Source organism: Bos javanicus, chromosome 11 (assembly GCF_032452875.1).
Source record: "Bos javanicus breed banteng chromosome 11, ARS-OSU_banteng_1.0, whole genome shotgun sequence".
NCBI lineage: Eukaryota > Metazoa > Chordata > Mammalia > Artiodactyla > Bovidae > Bos > Bos javanicus.
Window position 1 is genome coordinate 93,915,457 of NC_083878.1, and position 22,536 is coordinate 93,937,992.

The window sequence follows — 22,536 nt, forward strand, 5'->3', positions numbered from 1 at the left end:
AGGGCTACTCTTCTGGTTGTGGTGCTTGGGCTTGTCGGTGGGGTGGCTTCTCATTGTGGAGCATGGGATCTAGAGCACAGGCTCAGTAGTTGTGGCCCACCGGCTTAATTGGTCCAAGACACATGGGATCTTCCCGGACCAGGAGTCAAACCCATGTCCTCTGCGTTGGCAGGCAGATTCTTAACCACTGGACTATCAGGGAAATCCCAGTAGTTCGTTTTTTATTCGTTTTCATTTTTTTAGTTGCTGCAAATATTCCATTGTATGAATAAATCACACTTTAAAAAATCTATTCTGGTATTATAGATGTTTTGTTTCTTGTTTTAGCTTTTATAAAGTTGCTGTGAACATTCTTGCATATAACAGGTGCTATGATCTGAAGGTGTCCTTTAAAATTCATGTTGGAACTTATCCATTATATCAAGGTGATATTGAAAAAGTAGAGCCTTCGGGAGGTGACTCGATCGTGAGGGCAGAATCCTCATGCTAGGGTTAGCACCCTTATAAAAGAGTCAAGGGAAAGCTCCCTCACCTTCCACCATGTGAGGACACAACTAGAAGTTGGCAGTGTGCCACCCAAAAGGGAGCCTTCACCTGAGTCCAACTGTGTGGCACCCTGATCTTAGACTTCTAGCCTCCAGAATGGTGAGCAATGAAATTCTGCTGTTCATAAGCTGTCTGTTCTGTGGTATTTTGTTATAGAAACCCAGATAGACTAAATCAGTGCAATTTTTTATTCAGTCATTGTGCTATTGCTAGGCATTTATTTTGTTTTCAATTTTCAGTCTCTAAATGATGTTTACTAAACAACCTTACACAATGTTCCAAATCTTTGACTTTTATGGAATAGTCTCAGTAGTGTGGTTACTGGATCAGAGGGTAATACGTTTTTTAAACTTGCTATTTAATTTTTGTATGTAATTTACTTATATCCAGCTTGCTTCTCTGAAAGGCTGTGGCAGTTCATGGTTTCACCAGCAATGTAGGAAAGTGCCTATTAGCCCATATCCCAGACAGTATTTGATATCACTATAATTTTTGCTGTCAGTGGATGTAAATGATGCCATTATGTCTTTAGTTTGCAATTCCCTGACTACAAGTAAATTTGAGTGATTTGCTCTTCCATGAATTATCTCTTTGTATTCTTTGTATATTTTTCTATTAATTATAAGATGTCAGTTTATAAGTACTTTATATGATTACCTATATTAATTCTTTGTAACTTCATTATATACTTTTCTAGAATTTGAGATTTATATTGACTTTATAGTTTTATGCCATACAAAACATTTTCAATTTTTATGTAGAAAATTGTGTCTTGGTTGAGGTTTATCCTACCTCGAGATTTTGTAAATGTACTTTCCAGCATTTCCTTGTGAAATTTTTATTGTATGTGTTACATTTGTACATCTTTAATCCATCTGAAATTTATTTTTGTACATGGCATATGATAGCAGTCCAATTTTACTTTCTCCCAGATGGCTAACCAGTTGTGCTACTTCTATTTTCCTACTGAGTAGAACTACCATCTTTGTTAATCTTAAATTCTCATACATGCTAGGATTAATCTCTAGCTTGTTCAATTTGATGTTTATGTGTTCCTATACCAGTATGGTTTTGGTTTTGGTTAAAGAGACTTTGAGTTATGTTCTATTATCTGGTAAAGCAAGTCTTTTTCTTCATTGTTTCCCAAATAATTTTCTTACCTATTTTTGCATATGTAATTTTCCATATAAACTTTAAAATCATTTTCTCCAGTCTCACCATCATCCTGTAAGGTTATATAAGGATTCTAGTTTGAATTACATTTAATTTATATATTAATTTACGTTACAGGTTACATTGTTATAATATATTTACATCTGGGAATATAGTATGTCTTTCCATTTGCCCAGATCTTATGTTTGTTAAGACTTCTTTCATACATGTTTTATTCCTCTTTAGTTAAATTTATTCCTAAGAATTATCTTAGAGTGTTCTTGCTATACCAAATGGAATTTTTTTTTCTGATTTCCATTTCTAAATAGCTAATTGCTACAATAGAGAATAGACTTTTTAAAATTCTCTATCCATGTACTTCTTGATATTTTGATTAATCCTCCTGTTTATACTAGCATCCTTTGAGATTTTCAGATATATGATAATAGAAAAAACAGTTTCACTTCTTTTTCCACTATTTATGCAGGTTGCTAAATTTTCCTATTTTTCTATTTGATAGAAACATTAAGACAGTGTTTAATGATGATGGTGATAAGTAGCATCACTATTGAGTTCCTGATTTTAATTAAAATGATCTTAGTTTTTCAGACTTCTGGAAAGCATGCTATTCACTTGGGTTGCTTTTTTTATTGTAAGTACTTTTTATTTGATTTAAGTGATTTATTCTATCCAGAGTTTGCTTTTTTTAATTAGGAATGTCTACTGAAATATCTACCAGGCTTCCCTGGTGGCTCAGATGGCAAAGAATCTGCCTGCAATTACAGGCGACCCAGGTTCCATCCCAGGGTCGAGAAGATCCCCTGGAGGAGAAAATGGTTACCCACTCCTGTATTTTTAACCTGGAGAATCCCATAGACACAGGAGCCTGGAAGGCTGCAGTCCGTGGGGTCTCAGTCTAACATGACTGAGTGACTAACACACACACTGAAATTTTATGAAGGAATTTTTCAGCACTTAAATATGATTTTCTTTAATTTGTTGATGAAGTAGATACATTATCAACATATAATAGACTTCTTGATACTGAACTACCTTTGGCTTCATGGAATAAATTTCTGTAGACCAAATACTCCTGGATTCTTTGTTTTCTTTTCCTACTGGTCTTGACAGAGGGTTTCTCAACCGTAGTCTCTAGTTAGAGCTTGTCAGACGCAGGGTGAGGAAACTAGTAAATAAGCCACTCATATGGCCTCATACATACAGTGTCAGACTTTATTTTTTTGGGCTCCAAAATCACTGCAGATGGTGACTGCAGCCATGAAATTAAAAGACGCTTACTCCTTGGAAGGAAAGTTATGACCAACCTAGATAGCATATTCAAAAGCAGAGACATTACTTTGCCAACAAAGGTCCATCTAGTCAAGGCTATGGTTTTTCCTGTGGTCATGTACGCATGTGAGAGTTGGACTGTGAAGAAAGCTGAGTGCTGAAGAATTGATGCTTTTGAACTGTGATGTTGGAGAAGACTCTTGAGAGTCCCTTGGACTGCAAGGAGATCCAACCAGTCCATTCTAAAGGAGATCAGTCCTGGGTGTTCTTTGGAAGGAATGATGCTAAAGCTGAAACTCCAGTACTTTGGCCACCTCATACGAAGAGTTGACTCATTGGAAAAGACCCTGATGCTGGGAGGGATTAGGGGCAGGAGGAGAAGGGGATGACAGAGGATGAGATGGCTGGATGGCATCACTGACTCGATGGACGTGAGTCTCAGTGAACTCCGGGAGTTGGTGATGGACAGGGAGGCCTGGTGTGCTGCGATTCATGGTGTCTCGAAGAGTCGGAGATGACTGAGCGACTGATCTGATCTGAACTGATGGCCTCTCTTACTCCCAGCTATAAGATTTACAGCTCCTTGGTTCTGATGAGTCAAATAAATTGGAATTTAGAATGGAGGAAAAATAGGGTACTTTCTGGTTTCCAACTTCCAGAATGATCCTCTGGTCTGTCTTTCTTTTGGTTATTTTTCACCTTTTATATCAATGACTCTATTTTGTTTTGCTTTGTACCAGAAATTTACATCAAAAGGCTGCCTTAAAGGATTCTTTTAATACAATAATGAAATAGCAACCTATTCTAATGTTTCTCTTTCCTTCTGTTAGTTAGCTTTGTCTTCTCTGAAGTCTATTTGCATTGTTTTCTCTAGTTATTTTAGTGGCAAGTGTTTTGCCGTGAATTTCAGGCTTTTATCCAGAACCTAAACTATTAGTAAGCCCAGATAATCAGTATTTATGTTTCTAATTGTCCAAAGGAAGTCTTTGGACATTTTACCAGTCTGGAAAATTTTAATTTGAATGTCTAACTATAATTTCATTATTTTGCAGATTGTTCTAATTAAAAATCTTTCTAGTGGTTTTGGTAATAGTTAAGGATTAATAGTCCTGGGTGTACTTTGGAAGGATTGATGCTAAAGCTGAAACTCCAATACGTTGGCCACCTCATGCAAAGAGTTGACTCATTGGAAAAGACTGATGCTGGGAGGGATTGGGGGCAGGAGGAGAAGGGGACGACAGAGCATGAGATGGACAGGGAGGCTTCTTGTGCTGCAGTTCATGGGGTCGCAAAGAGTCGGACACGACTGAGCGACTGAACTGAACTGAAGGTTTCAATAAGCTTTAATGATGAGAACCTCCTGTTGATACTAAACAAAAAGATAGCAAGTTAGCAAATAAAGCACTGGCCATGAAGTTAGGCAGCATGAGTACTAGTGTCAGCTCTGCCACTGGCTTATATGAACTCAAATGAAGTTCTGCACCTGTGACTATTAATTTCCTTTTCTGTGAAATGAAGTTGCTGAAGTAAATGGTTGAGCTTCTTTTAAGCTTTAACATTCTGGAAAAATGAAATACCATGTTTGAGACCTGCCCCCAAAATAGCTCATGATTCTACTGTTTCACAATTCAGTGCTCTTGCTATGTGATTTTGTAAGAAAACAGATTGTCGGGGGACTTTCAGAACTTTATTATCTGTTCCCATATAGCAGTTGCTGTAGTAGGTCTGCTGTAGTTTTGAATGTTCATGTCTCCCCAAAGTTCATATATTGAAATCCCTAACACCCCGTACCCTCAACAGTATGATGATGTTTGGAGGTGGGACCTTTGAGAGGAAATAGATCAAGGAGGTGGAGCCCTCATGAATGGGATTAGTATCCTTATTAAAAAAGACCCTAGAAAGCTCCCTTGCCCCTTCTGTCCTATGAGGACACAGTATAAAATATCTATGATACTCAGTCTGCCGCCACCTTGGTCTTGGACTTTTCAGTGTCCAGAACAATGAGAAATAAATTTGTTGTTCGTAGGCAATTCAGTCTGTGGTATTTTTGTTATAGCATTCTAATGTCTAAGACACTGTTCCTTTAAATTGCTCTTTGTGAAAGTAATTTTTAAGTCTCCATATCCCGTCTTGGTAAATTCATGTATCCTCTTTGAGTTTCTGTAAGTCATATCTGTCCAGGCAGTTTTCAAGATCTTTTTATGTTATGAGACTATAATTCAATTTATTATGTATCAACCTAATAATTACCAGTGAATTAAGTTGTTGTCATACTAGAATTTTACTTGAAAGGTCTTCGTGTCCAAAAACAGAATTGCCTGTTGTATTATAGGTATTTCTTATTCAGTCAGTCAGAAATACCTTTGAAAGCCTGCTGTGTGTCAGCCTGTGTGTTAAGGTCTTACGGATATGCCCATAAATAAAATGTACCTGTTTTTTGGTTTAGGGGAATCTACAATCTAAAGTAGACAATTAACTAACCAATTGCAATAAAGTTGCATGAGGGTTATAGATAAGAAAATACATATTGTTGTGCAGCAAATGACAAGAACTTTTCATCTAAGAGTTTCATCTATGAACTCGTGTTCGTAAATTATCGAGAGAGGGTGATTATTGGGATAGGATAGGGGGACTGCATGGCATGTGTGATGTTAAAAGTTGAAAACATGTTCTCAAGGATGAGAAAGAGCTTGGCAGTTTCAAAGTGTATGAAAGTAGGTGGGTAGGAGCCAGATCTTAGAAAGCTTAAATAAGGCATATTTAATACCTCAGGCAATAGGAAGTCATTTAAGCATTTTAAGAGGCAAATCATATATTCAAGTTTGGAAGGCACTATGCAGAGTGATTTAGTGTCCACCTAAAGGTAGATTGTCTCGATTCAAATCCTGGTTCTGTATTTAGGCCGTTGACATTGGGCGATTTAGCATTAAACTTTTGTTTACTGTGTGTAAAATGGTATAATAATAATATCTTATTTGTTGAGTTGTTAATTTTATGTACTTAATAAACCACTTAATACAATGCATAGCCCCTGGTAAGTATAATCAATCTGATTTCAGTATTGACCCATCTGGTGATGTCCATATGTAGAGTCTTCTCTTGTGTTTTTGGAAGAGGGTGTTTGCTATCACCAGTGCGTTCTCTTGGCAAAACTGTTAGTCTTTGACCTGGTTCACTTTGTACTCCAAGGCCAAATTTGCCTGTTACTCCAGGTAGCTCTTGACTTCCTACTTTTGCATTCCAGTCCCCTATAACAAAGAGGACATCTTTGGGGGGTGTTAGTTATAGAAGGTCCTATAGGTCTTCATAGAACTGTTCAACTTCTTCAGCATTGCTAGTCGGGGCATAGACTTGGATTACTGTGATATTGAATGGTTTGCCTTGAAAATGAACAGAGAGCTATCATTTTTGAGATTGCATCCAAGTACTGCATTTCAGACTCTTGTGATCTATGATGGCTACTCCATTTCTTCTAAGGGATTCCTGCCCACAGTAGTAGATATAATGGTCATCTGAGTTAAATTCACCCATTTCAGTCCATTTTAGTTCGCTGATTCCTAATATGTCATTGTTCACTCTTGGCCATCTCCTGTTTGACCACTTCCAGTTTGCCTTGATTCATGGACCTAACATTCCAGGTTCCTATGCAATATTGCTCTTAGAGCATCGGACTTTACTTCCATCACCCATCACATCCACAACTGGGTGTTGTTTTTGCTTTGGCTCTGTCTCTTCATTCCTTCTGAAGCTATTTCTCCTCTCTTCTCCAGTAGCATATTGGTCACCTGCCAACCTGGGGAGTTCATCTTTCAGTGTCATAACTGTTTGCCTTTTCATACTGTTCACGGGGTTCTCAAGACAAGAATACTGAAGTGGTTTGCCATTCCCTTCTCCAGTGGACCATGTTTTGTGGCCCTACACGGCATGGTTCAGTTTCATTGAGCTAGACAAGGCTGTGGTCCATATGATCAGTTTGATTAGTTTTCTTTGATTATGGTTTTCATTCTGTCTGTCCTCTGATGGATAAAAGCTTCCTGATGGGAGAGATTGACTGAGGTGGAAACTGGGTCTTGTTCTGATGGGTGGGGCCAAGTTCAGTAAATCTTTAATCCACAATTTTCTGTTGATGGACGGGGCTGTGTTCCCTCCTTGTTGCTTGGCCTCAGGCCTCCTTGAAGTGAAGTGAAGTGAAGTCTCTCAGTCGTGTCTGACTTTTTGCGACCCCATGGACTGTAGCCTACCACGCTCCATCCATGAGATTTTCCAGGCAAGAATACTGGAGTGGGTTGCCATTCCTCCTCCTTACCTGAGGCCAAACTATGGTGAAGGTAATGAAGATAATGGCAGCCTCCTTCAAAAGATCCCATTCAGGCACTGCTGCACTCAGTACCCCCAGCCCTGCAGCAGGCCACCACTGACACTCATGGGCAAAAGTAGATGTTTTTCTGGAACTGTCTTGCTTTTTCGATGATCCAGCAGATGTTGGCAATTTGATCTCTGGTTCCTCTGCCTTTTCTAAATCCGACTTGAACATCTGGAAGTTCACGTTTCACGAACTGTTGAAGCCTGGCTTGGAGAATTTTGAACATTACTTTGCTAGTATGTGAAGTATGAAGTGAAGTTGCTCAGTTGTGTCCAACTCTTTGCAACCCCATGGACTGTAGCCTACCAGGCTCCTCAATCCATGGGATTTTCCAGGCAAGAGTACTGGAGTGGGTTGGCATTTCCTTCTCCAGGGGATCTTCCCGACTCAGGGATCGAACCTGGGTCTCCCGCATTGTAGGCATGTGAGATGAGTGCAATTGTGTGGTAGTTTGAACATTCTTTGGCATTGCCTTTCAGTGGGATTGGAATGAAAACTGACCTTTTCCAGTCCTGTGGCCATTGCTGAGTTTTCTAGATTTGCTGGCATATTGAGTGTGTATCACTTTCACAGCATCAACTTTTAGAATTTGAAATAGCTCAACTGGAATTTCATCACCTCCACTAGCTTTGTTAAATATTAACAATTTTACATGTTTCATCAAGTTACATTGTCATTCTGTAAGAATTTGTCACTGAGGCCATCAGAGTCCATTATGAATAAATTGAGTACCAAGGACTGTCTGAAGGCATGTTGCAGTGATGACATAAGGCCAAATGGAGCTGAGCCCTGTGAAGCAGGTGATTTAACCTGGCATTGTCTGTTCAGCTTGGCTCTGGGAGGACATCTATACAGCCAGGTTTTTTTGTTAGTTTTACCAAAAGGACATGTTATATATTACTTTGGCTGTCTTTTTTATCTGTGTATAAAAATAGCACATAGAAATTAGCAAATTCACAAAACATAAAACCACAAAGAAAAAAAAATCATTTGTAATCCCATTATCCAATGAAAAGTAGAATTGATTTTTAATGTATTTTCTTTCAGTCATATATACAGAAATACTCTTACTAAATACATCATACAACTACATTATTTTAAAAGGGAAATGTATGGATGAATTTTTGTGAAGACACAGATTTATTGCTTTCCCTTATTAATAATTTCTGTCCTCTAAAAAAAGTGGTTTGTTTTAATCCAAAATAAAACATATAACTCTTAACTATTTATTTAGTTTCTAGTATGAATATTTTGAGGGCTTCCCAGGTGGCCATGGTAAAGAATCCGCCTGCCAATGTGGGAGACGAAAAAGATGCGGGTTCAATCCTTGAAGTAGGAAATGGCAACCTGCTCCAGTATTCTTGCCTGGAGTATTCCATGGACAGAGGAGCCTGGTGGGCTTCAGTTCATGGGGTCACAGAGTCAGGACACAACTGAGTGACTGAACACATGTGCTCATGTACACACAAATATTTTGATTATAGCTGCTCCTAGAGTGGTTTTATTAAAACAGAAACAAAATTGAAAGCACTACTGTTTTACTAATGGTACTGTAACAGCTTGTTGGTTTCATTGCATTTTTATAACATTTTAAATTCTTTAAAGCTATCAGTTAATGTAACAGCTGTTTATATCAGCATAACTACCTAATTTTATATATGAGAAACCTGAGATGGAATAAGAGACTAAGTTACATGCCCAAATTACAAGTAGTTAGAAAAACATGGACTCTTAGCTTTGGCAAATGGTTTTGCCATTTATTGAAATGTAAGTCTCAGAAATTATTCTTTTTTAAGTCAATATTTATTAAGCACTGAAAATAGGAAGATCAGAAATAAAGTCTACGTCAAATGTAGAGGGTAATGAGTAATCTGGTTTGGCTGGAGGGCAAGGTATTTGGGGGATTTGGACTAGTGAGATCAGACTGGAAAGTCATTGGGAACCATAGACTCTTCTTGCATAATGGAGTTCATAATAACCCTAATAAAGCATGTGCTGATGGATATTTAACAAGCAGAAATGAATAGATTATAAAAATGAACAAGAAGTACAGAAAATATTTAATGATAGCCCCAAATATTAAAAACTAAAAGGGGAAATGAATTTGAGAGCCATTATAGAAATAGATTCCCAAGATATGGTGAGTAAGAATGGTATATTAAGGGAGAGAGTGGTCAAGATGATTCCCGAGTTCATACCTGAGTGCTTGGGGAAATCTCAGGGAAAAAAGAGGTTTATTTGGTAGGAAAAATGTATTTAATTGTTGGATGTGCTATGGTTGAAGTCTCTATAAGACATCCAAGTAGAAGATGTGTGACCAGTAGGCAAATTGTGGATGGAAAAGAGAACTCAGGAGTGAAATCAGATCTGGAGACATAGGCAGAGAAGTTACCTGTCTAATGGGAATAATTTTTAATGCCATATCATCATTCCTTCTTGCCTACGTATATACAGTCTCAATGTATTTGAGGAATGCAGGGCAGCAGTGTATCCAAATGACTGTTGTTACCACCCTTAGAACTAGGCAGTCACAGTGAGAGAGGGCACCTTAGGATTCAGAAGAGCCCAAGCCTCAAGCAGCACAAGGTGACTAGTGGGAAAACACAGACTAGGAAGGCTGTTTGAGTTGTATGAGAAGAAAATAAAGTTATATACCTCCTGTTTCTTAGATGTTGGTAAACCTTTTGTGTACACCATCTGCTTTATTTCTCAACAATCTCATGAAATAGAGAGTATGATCTTCATTTTGAAGGTGATGAAACTGAAGCCAAGAGAAGCTAAGTGATAATAGAGCAAGGAAGCAAGGATTTGAACCGATGGGAGTTCAGTGTCACGGGTCCTTTTGACATACTTTGCCATCTTTTCCAGTAAGACCTGTCAATTAAGCTATCAAACTTATGCTTAATAGGCTTTTTTAGTTCCTTGCCTTTGTGTAATAAGCACAGTGCTTCAGATCTTAAAATGTAATTGAATTCTGATGGTGAGTAACCATTGCCTGTAGTGAGAAAGCATGTGTGGGAAGCAAACAAAAAATGAAAGTTGGATCTCATAATATACATCTCCATCCCGGTATGCAGACCTTCTGAAATGTTTTCAGATGTCAACATTTGTTTATGTTACTCTACTGAGTTATGTGAAACTTAGAAGAATGAACTGAGAGTCCAAAGATACCTGGGAGAAAAGATACTAAAAATATACAATTAACTAAAAATTGTCATAATTTGACACTCCCAGTTAGCTGAAAATTGTGCTCATTTGACATCATCTGAAATGCCACAGTACAATCCCAATTTGTGTTAGTAGGCACAGACAAGATTGTGTGTTCTAAGATACAAAGCTAGTTTGTACCATGAAACTTCCTGTAATTGTGGGTGCATTTACTTGCCCATCTTTTGTTTGTATATATACCACTTCACAGCAAACTAGAAGCAAGTTATGACATTTCAACCAGACGATAGTGTTGAATATAGGAACAGTGTAATTCTTCTTTGTGTGTGCTGTTTCTGCAGTATTTGAAATGGATGGGATTTTCTTTGTTTTTTTCTCTTAAAGACCTAATTTTTAAATTTGCTTGTTATTTTGGTCATGTTTCTTAAAACTGATCCGTATATAGTGAACCATGAGAAGAAATTAATGCCAAATATGTAGTCTTCTAGCTAGAACTTCTGGTGCTGGATTTTGATTCTTCAGTTGTCATGCACTGTTAACATACTTTCATTCTTTAACATTGCTCTTTGTTCTGTGGGAAATGCTACAAGAAAATAGGAATTTCCTCTCACCGTTAGCCCTCTGGCAGTGTTTTTCAGTCTAATTCCCGGCTTGCACTCAGTCCTGGTTACTACCTCCTCTTCTTACTGGCAGTCTAAATTCCGCTAATCTACGAAGAGGGGGGTTCCAGACCGACGAGGAAACAGCTTTCAGACGCTGCACTGCAGGCATATTAAGTTATCCCCTCACTGTGCAGTCTGGAAATCGGGGAGCATTTCTCTGGCAGTGAATTCTAATGAGCTGCTAAAGATGCCAGAGCCTGTGTGCGCACCCGGGCGTTTTCTTTTTTCCCCTCCCCCGCCTCTTCCTTTTCCCAAGCCCCCTCTTCTCCCTATTTCTCCTCCTCCTCCTTTATCCCCTCCCTCTGTGTCTCAGTTCTGCAGTAAACGAGGCTGAGGCACATTCCTGCTTTGCAAGGCTTTCAGCTAAGGATGTTCTGTGGCTTTTGTTTGGATTGCAGCATGCAGAATTACAGGTAATACTCGGAAATTGAGCTAGACAGATCAATGCTATTGAAATGTTTTCTAAGAGGCAAAATATTGGAATCAATAAAAAAAAATTAAGTTATCTTGGCTAATTTTATTAGTGGTAATTAAATGGTATAAGTAGATTCCTTTTCTCCCCTGAAAAGCTCAAAAGAAAGGAAATGGGGTTAGATTGATCTGACTGGCGATTGATTTTGCTTTATGTTGGTCATGAAAGACTGCTGTTGCTGCACCTCCCCTGTAAAGTAAGAACCATTTATGTGGGGGTGCTGCTGAGGGTAGGCGTGAATAGTTGACCTGGGTGGGGTGGGATGGAGTGGGAGGTGGGATACCAGCTTGAGCTAGCCAGGTTCTTGATTAGGGCATTGGATACAAAATGTAAAACGCTCTCTCCTTTTCTTCTGTCAGCTGTTCAGAGGAGACTCATTACAACTCTTGCTGAAGTCCTAGCCTTCCTCCCTTCTCTTCTGCCCCTGCCCCCCACCCTCACTGGCTGAAGACCTTGTACCCAGAGTTTGCCTTACTCCCCTGGTGCTATGTGTATGGTAAACCTGGTACTATGGCCGCATCTGGGACTGGCCAGACAACTGCTGCTGGTTCTCCCTATTCCAAGAAGGATTTAAAGGGGAATTACACTGCAGGCAATGCACCAGAGCGGCAGCATCGCGAGCTTGGGGACTAAGGCTCCTCGGGCATTATTGCAGACACACAGAGCTGACCGCAATGACAGCAGCTGCTCCTTTGAACTGTTGGCAGCAGCCAAGCGGCAGCATGAAGTGAAAGATCACTCCTGAGCTCAAGATGAACTCTACCTTGGATGGTAATCAGAGCAGCCACTCTTTTTGCCTCTTGGCATTTGGCTACTTGGAAACTGTCAATTTTTGCCTTTTGGAAGTATTGATTATTGTGTTTCTAACTGTGTTGATTATTTCTGGCAACATCATTGTGATTTTTGTATTTCACTGTGCACCTTTGTTGAACCACCATACTACAAGTTACTTTATCCAGACTATGGCATATGCTGACCTCTTGGTTGGGGTAAGCTGCCTGGTCCCTTCTTTATCACTCCTCCACCACCCGCTTCCAGTAGAGGAGTCCTTGACTTGCCAGGTATTTGGTTTTGTAGTATCAGTTCTGAAGAGTGTCTCCATGGCCTCTCTGGCCTGTATCAGCATTGATAGATATATTGCTATCACTAAACCTTTAACCTATAATACCCTGGTTACGCCCTGGAGACTACGTCTGTGTATTTTCCTGATTTGGCTATATTCCACTCTGGTCTTCCTGCCTTCCTTTTTCCACTGGGGCAAACCTGGATATCATGGAGATGTGTTTCAGTGGTGTGCAGAGTCCTGGCACACCGACCCCTACTTCACCCTGTTCATCGTGATGATGTTGTATGCCCCAGCAGCCCTCATTGTGTGCTTCACCTATTTCAACATCTTCCGCATCTGCCAACAGCACACAAAGGAAATCAACGAAAGGCAAGCCCGCTTCAGCAGCCAGAGTGGGGAGACTGGGGAGGTGCAGGCTTGTTCTGATAAGCGTTATGCCATGGTCCTATTCCGAATTACTAGTGTATTTTACATCCTCTGGTTGCCGTACATCATCTACTTCTTATTGGAGAGCTCTACTGGCCACAGCAACCGCTTCGCATCCTTCTTGACCACCTGGCTTGCTATTAGTAATAGTTTCTGCAACTGTGTCATTTATAGTCTTTCCAACAGTGTCTTCCAAAGAGGACTAAAGCGCCTATCAGGGGCCATGTGTACTTCTTGTGCAAGTCAGATGGTAGCTAAGGACCCTTACACAGTTCGGAGCAAAGGCCCTCTTAATGGATTTCATGTCTGAAGTGGTTCAAATATTGAGTTGCTGTGTGTTTTGTGTGTGTGTGTTTCCTTTTTATCTTTTTGTATCTCTAGTTCTCCGGGAAATATGGGACAAAATAATTTAATAATTTGATTCTAAGCAATAGCTGACAAGTGATCCATCCAAAATACCTTGTTAAGTTTGCAGAAATGATTTTTTTAAATGCTTTTGAATTAGAAAAATCAGGACCACGAGGATAAATTGCTGTTCATAATGTCATGGAAGTAACTGTATTTCTCAGACTTAAAAATGAATAAAGCCATATCTAACACCTCTCCAGCTGGCATGACTGAACCTGGTTGTGAAAAGCGTCAGCATTTTTCAAAGTCTTTGTTTTCTTGTTGCTTTTTTGGGTTCTTTCTAGCTGTTTAGGCTTCATGTACAATTGATTTAACAGGGAATATTAAAATACAGTGATGAATTAACTGTATAGTAATTCAGTGATGAATTCCTCATGTATGTCACAGTGTAACTATGCTGCAGGTTTCCATACTGCCATTCAGAAAGCCGAATGTTTTGTCTTATTCTCTTGAGAAAATTCTCAATGCAGTGAATAATGTGAAAACTTAAACATGAATTTTAAATTTGTGTGTTGAATCGTGAAGCAAAAGTGCAGTCAAATTATATAATTTATATAAAAAACTAAAATATATTTTGTGCCATCCTTCACTGAGACCTAAAGAGATGTATGTACTAAAAGTGATTGTGTTCTAGTATTTTTGCCCATGCCTTTGTGTATGTGTGTGTTAAGAATACTTGAGTTAGATTTTTCCTTTATAGCCAAATGCATTTTAATAACCTGAAAAATAATTAAATGACAGGCTGATGGCCTCCACTTTTATAATGGTGAAAATACATTAAAATGTATCTTTAGTTTCTCTGCTCTTTTTATCTAGAGACCTTTTGAAATATTAGAATATCAGGAAGAAAAGCGTCCTAAGCAACTTGAGTCAGAAAATACACTATACATTTAGCTAGTTCTTTTTTTTTAAATAGAAGGCGTTGATTGAGGTGTTCTCTTTGTAGTTAAATGGAATCATCTAATCAAATAGCAACTAATTCTTTTTAAAAGCATTCTTTCAGCTAGTGTTAAGAAATCCATATTTAGTGTTAAGGAATGAGAGAAGTTCTGATTAAATCTCCATTGCTATTCTCTTTCTGGGAAAAAAAACAAACATCATTGGGTTACAGTTCATTTGCTCAAATAGGCTTTTTTTTTTTTTTTCCAGTCAAAATACTAGCAAAATCTATAGAATTAGTAATTGAGAGTGCTGTGTATTTGTATGTATAGTACTGTTTTGTTTCTCAAAGTGGTTATGTTTAGAGCAAGAGGTTTATTTTTCTAAAAGGAAAGAAGGATTTCCCAGCAGCTCCAGGCATAAAGTATTTCCTCTGCTTTCTGCTGGTTTTAATGTTTTGGAAGTCTTCAGGGAACTTACATGATCTCTGCCTTTGGCTAGATGTTGTAATAGGAATGTGACAATAGTGTGCAGTGAGATGGAAGATAGAAGAAAACGAAGGGAAATGGGTTAAAGTGGATTTTTGAGTCCAGGGAAGGACATGGATATTTATAAAACAGACAGATGTGGTTTGGTTTTCCATCATTAAGTTTAAATGTTTATGCTAATACTTGTTCTCTTAAAAATAAAAACGCTTAAGTAGAATGATTTTGAGGTTAAATCTCTAAAATCTAACAGATTTGAAATAAAGGATAGCATTTTACGATGTTAGATTTTAGAGATTTGATTTAACCTCAAAATCATCCTACTTAAGCGTTTTTATTTTTAAGAGAACAAGTATTAGCATAAACATTTAAACTTCAGATTCTGAGTTCTTCCCAAAAGCTTGAAAATTTGGTTCTGAATTATTTCAAAATTTAGAACTCATATTGAAATTGCGAGTTATGTTAACAGTGGCTTTAAGTTGCCATTTGAAGTAGAAAACCTTTTCTGTTAGATTCTGAAAAATAGCTGTATATAATTTCCCTTTATTTAAGTGGCACAGATTTTTTTTTATTTCCCTTTTTCATGTATATATTAAAGAATGTAAACTGTTCAAATTGGCACAGTTTGCTTGTCAGTTTTTAGTTCTACCAATATGGTAATCATAAAGATTAATTTGTATAGAAAACTGATGTCAAATCTACTAATTAGTCAGTTAGCATCAGTTTTTACTTTTGGGAGGACTCAGCCCTTTTAATTTTTTCTTGCAGTAGGGTTCTGTCTTAGAGAAACAGGTTTTTGGTAAAGATTTTGTGGAAATTTCATGGAGATGAGGAAATCTGTTTAATTTTCTGGAAATGGCTAATCACGCTGATATTTTAATGACTGGAAAGGCAGCAGTTCTTTTAATAAGAGCTTTTGTTAATAGATTTTTATATTTTTTCCCTAATATCAAATTTAGATGTTGTCAGAGGTCCCCCCTCCCCCAGATTAGAACCTCTATCAATGTCCCAGCCTAAAACTAAAGTAGAAATTAAGTAGATTTAGTAATTTTAAAGAAAAACAAAGCACTACCACCACCACCCCCCACCCGCCATGAGGCTTGCTTAATATCAGGTGTCTTTCCAGTTGGACCTTGTAAAGGCTAAGGTTTCTTCCAGGTATCAGTTCTGTTCTCATATTCGTTATCTATACTGCTTTTAAATTTTTGTTTTCTTGTGGTATGTGCATGCTGGGGAGAAGAGATGTGTCTGGATACAATCATACAGTCTTGGGGCAGTTTCTGTGTGATACATTTGCAGTTCATATGTATTTATAAGTAACCTTTTCATCCTGGCCTATTTATTGCAACATTTAATGACATTTTGTTTAAATACCAGTCTTAACTGGTTGAGAATGATAAAAAGTATTAGAGTCAGTCACCCTAGGCTTTGGCAAGACAGCCTATTTAACTTTATATGGTATATGACTAATACCAGAGGAAGTGTAAGCTTTTTGTGATTGTGTTGAAATTATTTCATAGGAAATTTAAAAATGAGACTATACTAATTGTATCTGTAATTAATTGTGTTTTTAATACAATGATTTCACTGAAAGTGTGTTTTTTGCTCTTAGAGTGGAAAAGCAATTACAAAAGGACAATTATTCCACTTAAATGAAAAAATTGTCTTACAGCAGAATGGCTATTTGCATTTTTCATGGACCAGTTAATTCTTACCCTAAATCACATTTTGAAAAGAATTTTCTTTAAGGTTTATTGCTGGCTAAATACTTTTTTGAGCCTTTTAAATGACTTTTCCTTTTTACTTGAATAATGGTCTCAGTATTTTAAGGATTGGGAAAACTTGAATTTTTTTGTACTATTAAATGCATTTACTCTTCACCTCTTTGAACTTGAAATGAAGCAACAGGGTTATGAGTTCCCAGGTAGTATAGTGATTTCTGGGAGTTTCCTCAGCTTTTAATCAAAAGGTTTGATTAAAACATCAGCTTTTGATGATGTTGTAGGAATTTTACTGACTTTGTGTTTTTGTATCATAAAAGACTTGTGAAATAAATTATTGACAAACCAGAATTTATTGCTGTATGAGGAGATTTGGGGAAGTTTAAGGATGGGGAGAATCATGGAATTATGAAAAAATTTTAAAATTTTACGAATGACTTTGTAAGTCATTTGTGTTCATTTTTGTGTACTTTTTCCATTTCAGGTTAAAGTTTTATATTAAATATACATATTATTAATATATTTTGCAGACGCAAGGAATGTTCTAGACTATAAATGAGTCATTTGGCTTTTCTTCAAAATTTAGGTAATAAGGGAATCATGATATGTAAAATGAACTCTGAACAGAGAATCTGTGATTCTGTTACTAATTGACAACATTTTGTAAGGGCTTAGTTTCTTCTATTTATAATAATCCCTTCATCCTTCACAGGGTTACTTTGAGGACTGAATTAGATAATGGATGTAAAAGAACTTTGTAATATGTAAAGTGCTTTGCAAATAAAAATGAATACTATTATTTATCTGCCATAGTTTTATATCTAAGGAAGTTTTACATATTGGTGTGGTATTACCCCACGTAAGATCTTTGAAAGCCAATCCCACATTTAAGTAGAGAGGCATGATAAATTCTCACCTTTCTAAAACGACAGTAGCTTTCAACATAAAATTCAACATAAAACTATTCCATTTACTCCCTATACTTGTTTCTAAAGTCTCTAAAGCTAGGTTCAGTGTCTCTTCATACCTTTATCCCCCAAATCTAACATGGCACCTGGCTTAGTGTGGAAGTTTTGTTAAGTTTTACAGAACTAATGAATGACCCTTTGTAATGATCACTTCTAGTCACTATTATAACTACTTGACATTATAGAGCAGTGATGGTCAAAGGGTATTCCGAAGCCCATTAGCAGTTTTTCATATGGTCAAGGCCATTCTAGACTCTAAATAGTAAACATCCTTCTTTGTACCAAGAACTAGTGTGGGAATGTGTGTGATTTATATGCTAGGTAACTTTACTCCTGGAAATTCAGTAGCCTTGGCCAACGGACTATTTGTTATTGTTATTTAGTTGCTAAATTGTGTCTGACTCTGTTAGGACCCCCATAGACTGTAGCCCACCACTAGGCTCCTGTGTCCATGGGATTTCCCAAGCAAGAATACTGGAGTGGGTTGCCATTTCCTTCTCCAAAGGATCTTTCTGACCCAGGGATCATACCCACATCTCCTGCATTGGCAGGCAGATTCTTTACCACTGAGCCACTAGGGAAGCCCCAGGGAATTTAACTGTCAGACTGCCAGTTTCTCACAGTATGTACAAGATTTTGGCTTTAGATCAACATAAGGTATGCTGTAAAAATCAGCCACAATGAAAAAAGCACAATAGAATAGGACAGCTTGGTGAAAGAAATTGTTCTGATTCTTTGGTTTTGCTTTTTTTTTTTTCCTCTTAGTCTTTATCACTTTTCCATCTTTCCTTCCTTTCTTTTCTTAACACACTGTTGGTCATGTATTCAGACTGAAGTGCTTATGGTACTGCTATTGTTGTTCAATCGTTAAGTCATGTCCGACTCTGTGACCCCATGGACTGCAGCACAAAGGCTCCTCTGTCCTCCACTGTCTCCCGGAGTTTACCCAACTTTATGTCCATTGAGTCGCTGACATATCTAAGCATCTCATCCTCTGCCACCTCCTTCTCCTCTGGCCTTTAATCTTTCCCAGCATCAAGGTCTTTTCCAGTGAGTCGGCTCTTTGCATCAGGTGGCCAAAAAGTATTGGAGCTTTAGCATCAGCATCAGTCCCTCCAATTAATATTCAGGGTTGATTTCCTTTAGGATTGACTGGTTTGATCTCTTTGCAGTCCAAAGGACTTTGAAGAGTCTTCTCCAGCACCAGAGCCTCAGTTTTTTGGCACTTAGCCTTTTATATGGTCCAGCTCTCACGTCTGTACATGATTATTGGAAAAATAGCTTTGACTTTATGGATCTTTGTCAACAAAGTGATATCTCTGCTATTTAATATGCTGTCTAGGTTTATCACAGCTTTTCTTCCAAGGAGCAAGCGTCTGTTAATTTCATGACTACAGTCACTGTGCACAGTGATTTTGGAGCCCAGGTAAAGAAAATCTGTCACTGCTTCCAATTTTTCTTCTATTTGCCATGAAGTAATGGGACCAGATGTCATGATCTTAATTTTTTTAATGTTCAGTTTCAAGCCAACTTTTTCACTCTCTTCTTTCACCCTTATTAAGAGGCTCTTTAGTTCCTCTTCACTTTCTGCCATTAAAATGGTATCATCTGCATATCTGAGGTTGTTGATATTTCTCCCAACAATCCTGATCCCAACTTGTGATTCATCAGCCTGGCATTTCACATGATGTACTCTGCATAGATGTTAAATAAGCAGGGTGACAGTATACAGCTTTGTCGTTCTCCTTTCCCAATGTCAAAGGAGCCCATTGTTCCATATCTGGTTTGAACTGTTGCTTCTTGATTCCCATACAGGTTTCTCAGGAGACAGGTAAGGTGGTCTGTTACTCCTGTCTTTTTAAGAATTTTCCAGTTTGCTGTGATCCATACCGTCAAAGGCATCCACGTAGTCAGTGAAGCAGAAGTAGATGTTTTTCTGGAATTCCCTTGTCTTCTCCATGATCCAACGAATGTTGGCATTTTGATCTCTGGTTCCTCTGCCTTTTTTAAACCCAGCTTGTACATCTGAAAGTTCTTAGTTCACATACTGCTGAAGCCTCGCTGGAGGGATTTTGAGCATAACCTTGGTAGGTAGTGTGCGAAATGAATGCAATTGTGTGGTAGTTTGAAGCTTCTTTGATATTGCTCTTTTTTGAGATTGAAATGAAAACTGACCTTTTCAAGTCCTGTGGCCACTGTTGAATTTTCCAGTTTGTTGACATATTGAGTGTAGCACTTTCACAGCATCATCTTTTAGGATTTAAAATAGCTCAGCTGAAATTCCATCACCTCTTCTAGCTTTGTTCGGAATAATGCTTCCTAAGGCCCACTAGACTTTGTACTCCAGCGTGTCTGGCTCTAGGTGAGTGATCACACCATTGTGGTTATCTGAGTAATTAACACTTTTTTTGTGCAGTTCTTCTGTATATTCTTGCCACCTCTTCTTAATCTCTTCTGCTTCTGGTAGGTACTTAGCCATTGCTGTCCTTTATTGTGCCCATCCTTGCGTGACATCTTCAATTTTCTTGAAGGGATCTTTTAGTCTTTCCCATTCTGTTGTTTTTCTCTATTTGCATCGTTCATTTAAGAAGGCCTTCTTATCTCTTCTTGCTGTTCTCTGGAATTCTACATTCAGTTGGATAAATCTTTCTGTTTCTTCCTTGCCTTTCACTTCTCTTCTTTCCTCAGCTACTTGTAAAGCCTCCTCAAACAACCAGTTTGCCTTCTTGTATTTCTTTTTCTTTGGAATAATTTTGGTCACTGCCTCCTGTATAGCGTTAGGAACCTCTGTCCATAATTCTTCAGGCAGTCTATCTACCAGATCTCACCCCTTGAGTCTACTTATCACCTCCACTGTATAATCATAAGGGATTTGATTTAGGTCATAACTGAATGGCCCAGTGGTTTTCCCTTCTTTCTTCACTTGAAGCCTGAATTTTGCAGTAAGGAGCTCAGTCAGCTCCCGGTCTTGTTTTTGCTGACTGTGTAGAGCTTCTTCATCTACAAAGAACATAATCAATCTGATTTCAGTATTGACCATCTAGTGATGTCCATGTGTAAAGTTGTCTCTTGGGTTGTTGGAAAAAGGTGTTTGCTGTGACCAGCATGTTTTTTTGACAAAACTGTTAGCCTTTGCTCGGCTCCATTTTGTAATCTAAGGCCAAACTTGCTTGTTATTATGGGCTATCTCTTGACTTTCTACATTTGCATTCCAATTCCCTATAATGAAAAGGACATCTTATTTTGGTGTTAGTTCTAGAAGGTGTTGTAAGTCCTCATAGAACCAGTCAGCTTCAGCTTCTTCATCATCAGTGATTGGGGCATTGACTTGGATTACTGTGATATTGAATGGTTTGCATTGGAAACAAACTGAGCTCATTCTGTCATTTTTGAGATTGCACCCAAGTACTGTGTTTTGGAATCTATTGTTGACTGTGAGGGCTATTCCATTTCTTCTAAGGGATTCTTGCCCACAGGAGTAGATATAATGGTCATGTGAATTAAATTTACCCATTCTGGTCCACTTAGTTCACTGATTCCTAAGATGTCAGTGTTCAGTCTTGCCATCTCCTGCTTGACCACATCCAGCTTGCCTGGATTCATGGGTCTTACATTCCAGGTTCCTATGCAATATTGTTCTTTACAGTATCAGACTTTACTTTCACCATCAGATACATCCACAACTGAGCACCTTTTCCACTTTGGCCCAGACACTTCATTTCTTTCTGGAACTATTAGCAGTTGCCCTCTGGTCTTCCCCAGTAGCATATTGGACACCTTCCGACCTGAGGAGTTAATCTTCAGGTATCATATCTTTTTGCCTTTTCATGCTGTTCCTGGGGTTCTTGTGGCAAGAATACTAGAGTGGGTTGCCATCTCCTCCTCCAGTAGACCACGTTTTGTCAGAACTCTTCACCCTGACCCATCCATTTTGGGTGACACTGCATGGCATGGCATTTTCATTAAGTTACATAAGCCCATTCACCATGACAAGGCTGTGATCCATGAAGGGGATGATAACTGCTGTAGGGTTTGGAAAATTGTATTGTGCCATAACTGGCTTTTAGGGAAAGTTTAAGAAGCAATCAAGAACCTCAGTAGCTAGCTCTATTAAATGCCAGTATTGCTAGCTGGCCTCAGGGATTTAAAGAAGGATCACATGATTACTTTCTTACAGAACTTCATAGTTTTTACATGTTTCATATGGAAAAATTCTGTGATCCGTTTTTCAAAAGGCTTCACAGAGTGACTATCTGGGTAAATTTACCAAGCCTACTGGTTGGACAGTTGGCGTACCATGGATCTGTTTCTTGGGGTGGGTCCGTGTGTGTGGATACGTGCGCACGTCTATGGTCAGTCATGTCCGACTCTTTGCAACTCCATGGGCTGTAGCCCACCAGGGTCCATGGCATTTGCCGGGGTTTAAAATCATGTTACTTCATTAGTTTAAAATAAGAAATCAGTGCTGGCAATAGGGAGCAATCTTTCTCTCTTGATTGGTCTTCATGGGAAGCCAGACCATATTCAGAGTGTTGCTTGGTGAGAATGAAATCTCAGAATATGGTTCTGTAACATGAACATTTCCTGATGTAAGACTAAGCCTGATATTCCACCTCTGTGATCTGAAAACCTGGTCATTGGGATCCTGATGAAAGTTGAAATCATTTTACTTCTAGCACTGACCTTCTAATTGACATATTCTTTAGTTAAATTAACTTCTTTTGTTACTTAGCTTTTACTATATTTCCTTGCAAATTTACAGTCTTACTTCCTAACTCATTCTTTTGAGGTGGTTGTATACCATAAAATTTTGTTTTCTGATTTAATATTCAAAGAGTGGCCTCATTACTTTGTTAGCTTGGGGAAACAACTCATCTTGGTTTTCATAAAGCAAATACATACTATCTAGTTGGAAAAGCAAGATACATGA

The 22,536-nt window shown here is 38.2% G+C and overlaps 2 protein-coding genes across 6 annotated transcripts in view; both read left to right on the top strand.

Annotated features, from left to right (window-relative positions):
* GPR21 (G protein-coupled receptor 21) lies at nucleotides 1–22,270 on the top strand. The gene is made up of 2 exons (XM_061433479.1): nucleotides 1–11,594; nucleotides 12,013–22,270. Exon 2 carries the CDS (start codon nucleotides 12,406–12,408, stop codon nucleotides 13,453–13,455), a length of 1,050 nt encoding a protein of 349 aa, XP_061289463.1. The 5' UTR covers nucleotides 1–11,594; nucleotides 12,013–12,405; the 3' UTR covers nucleotides 13,456–22,270.
* RABGAP1 (RAB GTPase activating protein 1) overlaps nucleotides 1–22,536 on the top strand; it is a 169,158-nt gene that overhangs the window by 81,350 nt on the left and 65,272 nt on the right. The window lies entirely within an intron of this gene.

What these genes read in the sequence shown, in the direction of transcription:
- GPR21 (XM_061433479.1), top strand. Translation starts at nt 12,406, where the DNA reads ATGAACTCTACCTTGGATGGTAATCAGAGCAGCCACTCTTTTTGCCTC.